At 37.7% G+C, this 14208-nt stretch overlaps 1 protein-coding gene across 1 annotated transcript; it reads right to left on the bottom strand.

Annotated features, from left to right (window-relative positions):
• Positions 1-12718: 12718 nt before the first annotated feature.
• LOC127673775 (vomeronasal type-1 receptor 4-like) lies at positions 12719-13675 on the bottom strand. The gene has a single exon (XM_052169534.1). It carries the CDS (start codon positions 13652-13654, stop codon positions 12719-12721), a length of 936 nt encoding a protein of 311 aa, XP_052025494.1. The 5' UTR covers positions 13655-13675.
• Between the last annotated feature and the right edge of the window lie 533 nt (positions 13676-14208).

Below are 14208 nucleotides of genomic sequence, written 5' to 3'. Positions count from 1 at the left end.
AGTGTTACAAGTAGAATTTTCTAACCCAAGACCCCCAAACATGTATGTTGGTAGTGTACTGCCACAGGTAACACAGAATGATGACCTTTATAATAATCTAAATAAAAGATGAATAGATAAAGTCTCAAAAATTAAATGCACCAAAAACCTTCAGAAACATGAATTCTTACATTGTGATTGCATTTATGCAAAGGATAACATAGGTTGGTATTGATCAAATTTCTAAAGTCAACAGATACGAATATACACCTCTATATTCACATTCCAAATGATAATACCACAAAACTAAATTACTGACTTAATATCATAAAATTATAACAACTCCAATTGTCAATGTTTTATTTCTATTTTGAGGGGTGGAGGAGTTCAGATGGGATCTCACTCTAAGTATAAGCTGGAGCTAGAATGGATCTTTCTACAATCCTAGGACCCAGCCAATGTATATCTAGACTTGCAACCCCCAAGAAATCTTCAATTATATAATACATAAACTGTACATAAATGTGTGTTTCATTTGTGCATTCTAGTAACCTTTTCTTTAACCTATCAAAAAATCACCCCAAAACAAAACAACTAGAATGAAGCTGCTGATGTATTGCTTAAAAATAATGGGTAATACATAGAGATTCTCTACAGGATGAACAGTAAGCGATACAGACCCAGATCACAAACTAAGCAAAAGATTCACAGCTAATAATGCCATGTATACTGTGAACTCACTATAATCCTCATTTGAGCAGGGTCCCGAATCTTTGTTACAGTTTATGATATTGGATCCTCATTCAGATAACTAAATCATATACAAAGTACATTTTCAGGATCTTATAGAAGGAAATTGAAAATAAGTTATGCATGGGAACTTCTTAAAGTCTACCTACCTGTAATACTAGGCTTGCTGAGGTGGTTGGACACATGATTAGTAGCATACTGTGGAAAAATCTGCCATAGGATATCTATGAGAAAAGAAATACCAATTATAGTCACTAAAAAATACCCCAACCTAAGAACTTCCACAGCATTGGAGATATCTTGAAATCAGTGACTAGGATGTAGAACACAACCAATGAACTGAGCACAATGCACTTAATCCCCATTCAGTGAACAGGAAAACAAAATGATGGAAAGAGAGGTTGCTTTTGGACTTCTCATATTTCCCAGTATCTAAGCGATTCTGTCAGTTTCCCATGATTGCTACTTTTCTTCAGAGCCAGGGAATTTTAACTGGCACTCACAGTTTGGCCATATGTATTACAAAAGTCAAGTATTCTCACTAACAAATGTTTGTTTAAGAATTAGCTATCTTTAAGAGGCTTCCTAAAGTTTAATTGAAAACTGCAGAAAGAAGTGATCATCATCACTGTACAGCTAAGTTGATTTGGCATCTTCTATAATTTCTGTAAGTGTTTAATATGGACAATGATGTTCCCTTTGTGACCAGAACAAGGACCGAGAACAGACTGTGTAGATGATTGCCTAATTTCACAATTTTTGTGGATATGTTAGTCTTCTTATCCCCTCTAGTGTGGATCCTGCCTGGTTCCAGGAGATGTCCTGTTCAGGTTCAGTAGCCACACTGCTATGCATATTAGCTAAGGTCACCTGAATTGACTCCTACAAAGTCTCCCCCATCCCAGCTATCTAGGACTTCATAAAGATTTTTCAGCAACCCCCTCGCCCCATCCAGTCTAAATGCAATGCAGGGACAAAGAGACTGAAGCAATAGCCAACCAATAACTGGTCTACCTTGAGACACATCCTATGGATAAACAAAAATATCTGACACTATTAATGATACTCCATAGTACTTGCGGACAGGGGTCTAGCGTAACTGTCCTCTGAGAGGGTCTACCCAGCAGTTGACTGAAACAGATGCAGAGACTCACAGCCAAACACTGAACAGAGGACAGGGATGCTTATAGAAGGTTGGGGTAAGGATTCAAGGCTCTGAAGAGGATAGGAACTCCACAGGAAGACTGAATCAATAAACCTGAGAGTTCCAGTGACTGAGACATGAACCAAAGAGCATACTTAGGCTGGACTGAAGCCTCTGGAATATATGTTGCAGATGCACAGCTTGGTCTTCATGTGGGTCACAAACAACTAAAGCTGTGACTGTACCTAAATCTATTTGCCAACAGATTGCTTGCAGGTGGAACCTGTTTGCCAACAGGGCTGCCTTGTCTGGCCTCAGTAGGGAAGTGTGATCCTTATCTGGCAGACACTTGATGCAACAGGGTTGGGGGATATAGCAGGGTTCTCATCCCCTTAGAAGAGGAGAGGAGGGATGGAGGAAGGGACCCAGTGAGAGGGGCAAAAGGATAGGGGGGTAATGATTGCAATGAAAAACATACAAATAAATCAACAAGTGAGTGGGTGAATGAATGAATGAATGAATGAATAGGTAAGTGGTATTTTTATGCATTTGGTGACTTGAGAAATGAGAAAATGACCTAACTGCTTGTACAAACAGTGACATACTCATGTATTGAATGATGCTACATTTTGAAATGCTCAACTTATACTTAGTTTATTTCCATTGCATACTAAATTAGTATAATAATGTAAACTAGAGTGATCATTATATGATCAAAATCAACAGAAATTGCCTATGTCTAAGTTGAATTTTTTAAGTGCAGGAAACCTCTATTTTATTTTTTTCATTAAAATATTCCTATTATTTCATGGTAGAAATTCATCCTCTCAAATGAATACTTGAATAGTATTGTTTTCATGAGCCTTGTTCAAAATTCATGATCATCTCTGAAACATAAAGCTAGCATGTTATATAACACTTGAAAATATGTTTTTTCAAACACTTTATAATTATTTATTTGATTTTTTGTAATTACAATATATTCCCATGTTTTTTTACATTCTTTTACTCCTTCCAAAGTCTCTCATATGCCCTGCCTTGCACAACTTTAAATTGATGGTCCATTTTTCAATACTTGTCACTAAACACATTCATACATGCACACACACATACAAAAATACATATATATATGTACATACATGTATAATACATGTATGTATGTATGTGTACATATATATATCCACTATGTATAATGTATATACATATACACATAAACATGTGTGTTTTTTGGGGGAGGGGGTTCGAGACAGGGTTTCCCTGTGTAGCCCTGGCTGTCCTGGAGCTCACTCTGTAGACCAGGCTGTCCTCGAACTCAAAAATCCACTTGCTCTCCCTCCCTAGTGCTGGGATTAAAGGCGTGGGCCACCACCTCCAGGCTTTATATATCTCTAATATATAATACAACATGCACAGTATGTATAATGCTACCTGTATGTATATGTTTTTAGGACTATCTATTTTGTACATACAAACATAACAAATCAAAATGAAAGTTGTGGAGCCCAGGTCTAATTGGTACACATACTATTGAATGCTTGCACATAAGGTTTACAGGTCATTTCTGAAAAAGTTGAGGAAAAAGTTTAAGAGGTAAAAGATATGGGAGTTTATGATGACCCTGTATCTTCTAGGAATGTTAAAAGGTATACTCATAAAATATCTCCATGCCTCAACATGATCTGAATAAGAATAATAGAAACATGATAATATCATATGCTTTTCGTCTACCCACTGGAGAGGCAGACATAGGAAGTTATTTTGTGATAACTGACTTGTGTACTTTGAATTCCAGGCAAGTGAAATACAATTGTCCCTAAAAGAAACAAGAGTAACCTTGTCTAGGGAAGGTCAATGAATTTATCTTCCGAGTCAACAAGCACAAATGAATGAAAACACAAATGGACTCACATTGCAACTGAACACAAATACACATACACAATCACATACAAAAGAAATTAGATAATTAGTAACTTAGCATTAAAGGCTTGTATTAATGCTTCTAACTTATCCATTGTATCAATTTAATCAAAATATGTGCTGCGAACATAGTTCAATGATCACATCTTTGCCTGGCCTTCCCAGAGATACACGTGCCAATAACAGTCATGAAAACTGGCTAACCCATTATGAAATTTAGGTGATGTTTGAATATCACCAACCAAGGGGAAATAATAAATAATACATTCTTCCTGGATTAGCAATTTACAAAACTCACCATAACAATGTCACCTTCCCTTCAACAAGTGTTTCTGAGATCATGTTGGAGAACAACCTCTTCAGTCATCACACTGCCATGGATTAGCACCAGACTAGAGACAAGTTCTCTTTAGCAAATATGCTTATAGCCCAGAAAGTTACCTAACTTGTTAACTGAAAATTGCATGTGTTTCCACTCCAGAATTTCTTCTCCAGACTTGAGCACTTGGCAGACCTCCTCCTTTTTTGCCTTTTCACAGACTCAGTACAAACTGCATACCTCAATCCGTTCTTCGTTCTTCAGCCGAACATTCAGCTCCTGTGTGTGCAGATCCTGGCATGACAGCCAGCATTGTGGGAGACAGAGAGGGAGATCAGCCTTGAGATAAAGGTTCATAGCTCTGTGACTTCATCTCCCTCAGAACTGTAATCTTTATCTCACCCACAATGACAATGACAACAATTGCACTGAGATTCAAGAACTTTTCTGAGAGACTTTTTCCTGATGATAATCACCAAAGCTCAATAATTGTTTCTTGTGAGTGTCTCAAAAGATAAAGCGTTTGGAAAGCCTCCTAGGATTTCAGATCATGGAAGGCTGACAGAGGCTGTGGGTGCCGGGAACGTCAGGATTTGACATGTAAGACTGCACACAAAGAAGCCTGTGTGTCTCATTGGACTTCAGTTTTCCCTGTCTTCTACTGCATAAATTAAACTGTTATAATTCAGATTCCACAGCTGTCCCACTGTAGAGCACTCATCAAAGCAAAGATGGCCAGGATCTCAGGAGTAGCTAATAATGCTTCATTAAGAGGGAAACATAAAATCATAATCTGTATCAGAAACTCTTGCTTTCTTTGTACAAGTTGATGAAAACAACTATAAATTAAGGCATTTAACCATGCCAGAAAATGTTACAAATATCAATCCAGCAATGCCAAGAAGTCTGAATGCAATACTATCCTAATAAAATTGTCCATATGTAACTATGCCACATAAAATGTTACCAACATTCATAAAATATTACATAACTTTGCTGTTCTTTCCTTTAATTTTCCTTTGGTTTTGTTTGTTCATTGTTTTTGGACACACCCCGTGCAATGTTTACTATTTTTGAGGCACACAAGTAAAGGGTACAGTGTCGTAATTTATGTATGTATACAATGTCTAATTAGAAAACTTCCAGGAGCCAAACTGACCTTACTTTATGTTTAGAGTACATTTTAAAGATAGGCTTAGGTTTTGACTTCTCCTCAGCTGCAGACCTTGGAGAGATGGGGTGGTCAATGGTCAGTGTGCCCTCCCAGAAGAAGAAAACATCTTGCAGCTGCCAGAGATTCACCTTGGCTGACTGTCCAGACTACAGGAAGCATCCCACTTGCTCACTTCTTCCCCTGCCTGTGTAAGTTCCCTGAGAAAATACAGTTTTGGAGGTCGTGAGCAGGTAATTTGTCTTGACCTCATTCTTCGCGTCTCCTGTCTCTGTTTCTCTGCCCTTCTCTTTTAAGTCCTCTTGTCAGAAACCCCCGCAGGCCAGGGCAATTGGTGCCCAACAAGGGGCCCCTTCCTGAATAAGGATCACAGAGAACGTTGTCTTATAGGAGCGGCTGCTCATCATTTGGAACCATCGAGTCATCAGGTTGTAGTTGATCACCACAGAAGTGCTCGTCTGTGGGAGATCCAGGATAATTGATCACCACAGAAACACCAGTCTGAGGGAGATCCAGGGTAAGTCAGGCAATGCATTATGGGACAAGTATTAGATAAGCATGGGGCTTTTCTTAATGGTCTCAAGGAGAACCTCAAGGCACGAGGAATAAGGGTTAAAAAATAAGATCTTCACAAATATTTTATTTTTATATAAAATAAAATAAAAAGACTAAAAACAAAAAGCAGCAAAAATAAAAAAAATGTTGCTAGAAAAAATTTTTTTTAAGTTTATTCGATATATTTTTTATTTACATTTCAAAGGATTTCCCCTTTTCTGGTTCTCCACTCCCCAAAAGTCACATAAGCCCCCTTACCTCCCTCTGTTCTCCCACCCATCCCTTCCCACTTCCCTATTCTGGTTTTGTCTTATACTGCTACACTGGGTCTTTCCAGAACTTGGGGCCACTCCTCCGTTCTTCTTGTACCTCATTTGAAGTGTGGATTATGTTTTGCATATTCCAGTTTTCCAAGCTAATATCCACTTATTAGTGAGTGCATACTATGACTGATCTTTTGAGACTGGGTTACCTCACTTAGTATGATGTTCTCCAGCTCCATCCTTTTGCCTAAGAATTTCATGAATTCATTGTTTCTTTTTTTTTGTTTTTTGTTTTTTTATTCGATATAATTTATTTACATTTCAAATGATTTCCCTTAAAATTCATAAATTTCATGAAGTCATTGTTTTTAATAACTTAGTAGTACTCCATTATATAAATATATCACATTTTCTGTATCCATTCTTCTGTTGAGGGAAATCTGGTTTGTTTCCAGCTCTGGTCTGTTATAAATATCGCTGACACAAATTATTACAAATTATTACAATCAATGTTATAAAACAAAGACTGGTAGCTTTTAAAGTTAATAAAAGACCAAAGTGAAGTCTCACCTTACATTACCATAAATAAATATTACCTGTACAATAAAGATTGAATATTAAACCAGTTACAGCCAGAGATAGCATGACTCAATTCTTTTTAAGTCAGTCATAAACTTGCATAGTGCTATGGCCTATTTGCAGGTAATCAAAAACCACCGAGGAGCCAATTCCAATGTAAAACACATGAGGTTCTTCATTATGAGCTCAGGAGCAAGGTCTCTCTCAGACTCTCACTATGGAAGCTGACAATAGTGAGAGCCCAGAGTCTCGGCATTCAGGCTTTTTATTGTAGTTGAAGTAAACATGGGACATTTCCATATGGGTCAGTAAGTTAATAGTATAAAAAGTGCATTTCTGGTGTAATCTGCAGGAAATCACTTGACAAACCTGATGGTTAAGTTATTCTCTGTAGAATGTATTAAGTTATATATATACTTTGACCCTGCTATTGTAGCCTAAATGGCTGTTGCTAACAAGGTAGTGTGTATGTGTGTGTGTGTGTGTGTGTGTGTGTGTGCGCGTGTGTGCAGGGTTGCTGTAGGATACTTGCTTAGGTGGACTCTGATTATCTTCCTGGAATTGGAGATTAGGCCTTGGTCTCACACAAAATGGAGTTGGTTGGGCTTTACAATAGGAAGAAATTGCAAACCTTCAAGTGGTGCACCCTCCTATGTCATCAAGAGTTCTGTCAGGAGTAAAAAGCTGAGGCGCTGCTCTGTGTCATGTTTTAGCAGGTAGAGGACAGCTATGAGGAGTTAAAGGTGGCCAGGAGAGAAATTTTTGATGAATGCACATTAGTATTACTAATATCTTTTTACTTCAGATTAGAAGAGCAAGGCTTTTACCTTCAAGATCTCTCAACTTAATGCTCTATAATAATATTTAACAGTGTTCATCACATAATCAAAATTTATAGGGACGGTTGTTTCCCTGGATTTTGTTTCTTTTTTTTTTAATCTGGATTTGCATATTTATTTGACACATTGACATATGATTATTCAATCAACATGCACTGATACTTACATGCTAGAATCCTGAAGCAGACTATTACTTTTCCACCCTGTTGTGGTCCACTTCCAAGTATTCAAAAGCAAGTAATGGCTTTTTAATCAAATAATGGTGTTACTTCATATACCTGCAGTGTCTACCTACAATACCATCTCTGTATGTAAATACATCAAAGTCTCTGAAGAGTTTTGGGTTTCAAATACCATTTCAAATATATTTTTTGGAAAATATGATAGGTTTCTGCCTTGCTTTGTTTTTTTTTTTTTTTTTTTTTTTAGGTTTTTAAAACTTACTTTTTTTATTCGATATATTTTTTATTTACATTTCAAATGATTTCCCCTTTTCTAGCCCCCCACTACCCGAAAGTCCCATAAGCCCCCTTTTCTCCCCCTGTCCTCCCACCCACCCCTTCCCACTTCCCCGTTCTGGTTTTGCCCTATACTTCTTCACTGAGTCTTTCTAGAACAAGGGGCGACTCCTCCTTTCTTCTTGTACCTCATTTGATGTATGGATTATGTTTGGGGTATTCCAGTTTTCTAGGTTAATATCCACTTATTAGTGAGTGCATACCATGAGTCACCTTTTGAGTCTGGGTTACCTCACTTAGTATGATGTTTTCTAGCTCCATCCATTTGCCTAAGAATTTCATGAATTCATTGTTTCTTTTTTTAAATTTTTTATTTTTTATATTCGATATAATTTATTTACATTTCAAATGATTTCCCTTTTCTAGCCCCCCCACTCCCTGAAAGTCCCGTAAGCCCCCTTCTCTTTCCCTGTCCTCCCACCCACCCCTTCCCACTTCCCCGTTCTGGTTTTGCCAAATACTGTTTCACTGAGTCTTTCCAGAACCAGGGGCCACTCCTCCTTTCTTCTTGTACCTCATTTGATGTGTGGATTATGTTTTGGGTATTCCAGTTTTCTAGGTTAATATCCACTTATTAGTGAGTGCATACCATGATTCACCTTTTGAGTCTGGGTTACCTCACTTAGTATGATGTTCTCTAGCTCCATCCATTTGCCTAAGAATTTCATGAATTCATTGTTTCTAATGGCTGAATAGTACTCCATTGTGTAGATATACCACATTTTTTTGTATCCACTCTTCTGTTGAGGGATACCTGGGTTCTTTCCAGCATCTGGCAATTATAAATAGGGCTGCTATGAACATAGTAGAGCATGTATCCTTATTACATGGTGGGGAGTCTTCTGGGTATATGCCCAGGAGTGGTATAGCAGGATCTTCTGGAAGTGAGGTGCCCAGTTTTCGGAGGAACCGCCAGACTGATTTCCAGAGTGGTTGTACCAATTTGCAACCCCACCAGCAGTGGAGGAGTGTTCCTCTTTCTCCACACCCTCTCCAACACCTGCTGTCTCCTGAATTTTTAATCTTAGCCATTCTGACTGGTGTAAGATGAAATCTTAGGGTTGTTTTGATTTGCATTTCCCTAATGACTAATGAAGTTGAGCATTTTTTAAGATGTTTCTCCGCCATCCGAAGTTCTTCAGGTGAGAATTCTTTGTTTAACTCTGTACCCCATTTTTTAATAGGATTGTTTGGTATTCTGGAGTCTAACTTCTTGAGTTCTTTATATATATTGGATATTAGCCCTCTATCTGATGTAGGATTGGTGAAGATCTTTTCCCAATTTGTTGGTTGCCGATTTGTCCTCTTGATGGTGTCCTTTGCCTTACAGAAACTTTGTAATTTTATGAGGTCCCATTTGTCAATTCTTTCTCTTAGAGCATACGCTATTGGTGTTCTGTTCAGAAACTTTCTCCCTGTACCGATGTCCTCAAGAGTCTTCCCCAGTTTCTTTTCTATTAGCTTCAGAGTGTCTGGCTTTATGTGGAGGTCCTTGATCCATTTGGATTTGAGCTTAGTACAAGGAGACAAGGATGGGTCAATGCACATTCTTCTGCATGCTGACCTCCAGTTGAACCAGCACCATTTGTTGAAAAGGCTATCTTTTTTCCATTGGATGTTTTCAGCCTCTTTGTCGAGGATCAAGTGGCCATAGGTGTGTGGGTTCTACAAGCAGTGCAGGAATTCATTGTTTCTAATGGCTGAATAGTACTCCATTGTGTAGATATACCACATTTTTTGCATCTACTCTTCTGTTGAGGGATACCTGGGTTCTTTCCAGCATCTGGCAATTATCAATAGGGCTGCTATGAACATAGTAGAGCATGTATCCTTATTACATGGTGGGGAATCCTCTGGGTATATGCCCAGGAGTGGTATAGCAGGATCTTCTGGAAGTGAAGTGCCCAGTTTTCGGAGGAACCACCAGACTGCTTTCCAGAGTGGTTGTACCAATTTGCAACCCCACCAGCAGTGGAGGAGTGTTCCTCTTTCTCCACATCCTCTCCAACACCTGCTGTCTCCTGAATTTTTAATCTTAGCCATTCTGACTGGTGTAAGGTGAAATCTCAGGGTTGTTTTGATTTGCATTTCCCTAATGACTAATGAAGTTGAGCATTTTTTAAGATGCTTCTCCGCTATCCGAAGTTCTTCAGGTGAGAATTCCCTGTTTAACTCTGTATCCCATTTTTTAATAGGGTTGTTTGTTTTTCTGGAGTCTAACTTCTTAAGTTTTTTATATATATTGGATATTAGCCCTCTATCTGATGTAGGATTGGTGAAGATCTTTTCCCAATTTGTTGGTTGCCGATTTGTGCTTTTGATGGTGTCCTTTGCCGTACAGAAACTTTGTAATTTTATGAGGTCCCATTTGTCAATTCTTGATCTTAGAGCATACGCTATTGGTGTTCTGTTCAGAAATTTTCTCCCTGTACCAATGTCCCCAAGGGTCTTCCCCAGTTTCTTTTCTATTAGCTTCAGAGTGTCTGGCTTTATGTGGAGGTCCTTGATCCATTTGGATTTGAGCTTAGTACAAGGCGATAAAGATGGATCAATTCGCATTCTTCTGCATGCTGACCTCCAGTTGGACCAGCACCATTTGTTGAAAAGGCTATCTTTTTTCCATTGGATGTTTTCAGCCCCTTTGTCGAGGATCAAGTGGCCATAGGTGTGTGGGTTCATTTCTGGATCTTCAATCCTGTTCCATTGATCTGCCTGCCTGTCACTGCAGTTTTTAACACTATTGCTTTGTAGTATTGCTTGAGGTCAGGGATACTGATTCCCCCAGAATTTCTTTTGTTGCTGAAAATAGTTTTAGCTATCCTGGGTTTTTTGTTATTCCAGATGAATTTGTTAATTGCTTTTTCTAACTCTGTGAAGAATTGAGTTGGGATTTTGATGGGTATTGCATTGAATCTGTATATTGCTTTTGGCAAAATGGCCATTTTAACTATATTGATTCTGGCGATCCATGAGCATGGGAGGTTTTCCCATTTTTTGAGGTCTTCTTCCATTTCCTTCTTCAGAGTCTTGAAGTTCTTGTCGTAAAGATCTTTCACATGTTTGGTAAGAGTCACCCCAAGATACTTTATACTGTTTGTGGCTATTGTGAAGGGGGTCATTTCCCTAATTTCTTTCTCAGCCTGCTTATCCTTTGAGTATAGGAAGGCCACTGATTTGCTTGAGTTGATTTTATAACCTGCCACGTTGCTGAAGTTGTTTATCAGCTGTAGGAGTTCTCTAGTGGAGTTTATTGGGTCACTTAGGTAGACTATCAATTTTGTTTCTTTTTATGTATTCAATTTCTTCACACAGTATGTGTGTGGATATTATCTCTCTGTCTCTGTCTCTCTGTTTCTATCTCTCTCCCTTTCCCCTCCCATCTCTTTGGATGTGTTTACTGCATTTGTTTTATTCACAGACATCAGTATTCTCATTCCTATTTTCTTCATCATTTTGCTTTAGTCCCTTTAAGAAATTGAAATCTATCCTGTTTTCTTTATTTTTTTCTTTTTTCTTTTTTTTTCTTTTTTCTTTTTTTTAGTTATTGATATATTTTTATTTACATTTCAAATGATTTCCCCTTTTCTGTGTCCCCACTACCCGCAAGTCCCATAAGCACTCTTATCTCCCCCTGTTCCTCCATCTACCCCTTCCAGAACACTGTTTCAGATTTCTTTGAACAAGTTATTGCTTAGTTATTCAGTTATACATTATTCTTTATTTTTCTCCTATAGGTACCAGATGAAAATACAAATTGTATTAGAGGGTGCATTAAAAAAGACAAGTAGCTTTCCACAAATTTTTTACATTTTCTTTCAATTTTCATTTTATTTCAAATTTCATAGAATGTATCTTCCTCATATTCAATCCCCCAAAATTCTTTCAGAAATGTCCCCGCATACTCAAAGATTCAAACTACTTGACCTCAAACTACTAAATTCTTTTATTTTTAAACTTAAGTTCAATTTGTGTTGCCTAAGAACTCTTGGTTATATAGCTGACCACAAATGTGCTCAGCCTACCTGTGTCCACACTGTCAAAGCAACTAACTCTCGCTCATTCCCAGCTGCTATCAAAGGCCAACAGTATTTCATTTAGTGCTAGGACTTTATGTTTTTCTACTCCCTATCTCTAGTGCTAGGATATTGTTTTATTTCAGCTTGCACAATTTGTTGTGCATGCTATCACAAATAACTGTGAGTACATATGTATAACTGCAAAATCCTTGAGTCACAAAACATGAAGAAATCTAACATATACTGACTTGTAAGCTATATCTACATTGGTTTGCTTTTTTCATGCTAAAATGCACCCTCTTTACTGGAGAAAAAGTGAATAGATATCATCCAGCCGTGAACCCTATGAGCTAAAAAAATTCTTGGCCTGATAAGGGATGGCCATTTATGTAACAGTAGCACAAATATGGCCAAAGTAACCAACCTCATTATGATATGCTTAAAGGAACACTCAATGAAATGCAATATATAACTTGCACAGTGTGTGGAGTTAGATAGACCATAGTCCAAAAAGAATAACATACTGATATTAACCTGTGAAATGATCACAATATTAAAATCATCTCCTCTTTAATTATTACACTGATATTTATAAGGACACTACTGACTAACTTCTTAGATACTCTGCATTATAAAAAAAAAGATAAAATTTGTATTTTATTAAAAGATTATTGTAATTTTATGTTCCTCATCCAAGATAAACAGAATCTGGAAAGAATGATATCATGGCTCATGACAAAGGGGCCTAAAGTAGGAAAGCACATAGAAATGATAGCTGTGATATTAACTAGCAACCAACTAGGATTCTGAGAAAAGGTAATGCAGCCTTGTAAGATGGAAGAGATTGTATAAAAAGTGAGAAATGCGCACACTAGGACTAGAATGCTCTGGGTGGCTCTGGACTCAGGAGAGTTTCTGGGAGAAGCATGAGAACTGTGTATATGTTGAACTCTCTTCTTGTGTCCATACAGTATGACAATCATGGAACTGCTAGAAATGACCAGGACTACAGAAAGCAAAACTTCTGGAAACACCCAAAATGCTATGTATAGTGATTCGACTATAGTATCACGACCTGGAAAAGAGTGACAGAATTCAAATTTTTTTTCTTGTGTAATATTTTTGATCTTCCTACTGGTGGATGGATACATAGGGAAAATCATGTTCACCATCATATGTAGGGCCCAGCAGAGTGAAATGAAGAAACTCATGAGCTGTCGAATTTTGACTATGAGATCCTTCCAACAGGAGTTCCAGGGGCTGATGGTGATAGCCTGGAAGACACTCACAAGACAGGTGGTGAAGGTAGACATACTCCTGCCAAGTCTGAGAATATATAAAATAACTTTGCATTCAATATCATTGAAGAACTCATTCCACTCAAAAGCTCCTGTTATCTGTAGCATTCCCTTGGAGAAAATGATCAAAGTGTTGGCTGTGAACACATGTATAAGTATCAAGTCTATTGTCTTTAACGTGCCTTCATTGTAGTAAAGGAGTAGATAGTGGAAAAGAAGAGAGAAGTTTCCCAGAATTCCAAGTACACTCTGAAGTGAGAGCACTATTCCTATTGCCACGTTCCTGTGCTCCATTTTGTCATCCATCACTTTTCTGTTTGAATCATTAAAAAACAAATGTTTCAGTTAAATCTTTCACTGAACATTCCTAAACTTGAATATGTGTGTGAGAGATTGCAAAGCTATTCTCTGCAGCATGGGAAGACTGTTACAGAACAAATAATTTTATCATCATTAGTAACTTTCAGTGAGTTCTTTATATATTTCTGATATTAGCCATCTGTCAGATGTAGCATTAGTGAAGATCTTTTCCTAATCTGTATGTTTCCCTTTATCCTATTGACAGTATCCTTTGTCTTACAGATGCTTTTCAGTTTTCAAATCAAATAACCCAATTAAAATGGGGTATAGACATAAATAGAAAATTCTTAATAGAGAATTTGCAAATGTTCAAGAAACTCTTAAAGAAATATTCAACATCCTTTGTCATCAGGGAAATGCAAATCAAAATGACCCTGAGATCCCACCTTACACCAATCAGAATGGTTAACATCAACAACTCAAGGGACAGCACATGCTGGTGAGAATGTGGAACAAGAGGAACACCACTTCAGCGCTAGTGGGATTACAAACAGGTACAA

This window comes from Apodemus sylvaticus, chromosome 23 (genome assembly GCF_947179515.1).
Source record: "Apodemus sylvaticus chromosome 23, mApoSyl1.1, whole genome shotgun sequence".
Classification (NCBI taxonomy): Eukaryota; Metazoa; Chordata; class Mammalia; order Rodentia; family Muridae; genus Apodemus; species Apodemus sylvaticus.
This window is presented reverse-complemented; position numbering and strand designations above follow the sequence as displayed.

What these genes read in the sequence shown, in the direction of transcription:
- LOC127673775 (XM_052169534.1), bottom strand. Translation starts at nt 13,654, where the DNA reads ATGGATGACAAAATGGAGCACAGGAACGTGGCAATAGGAATAGTGCTC.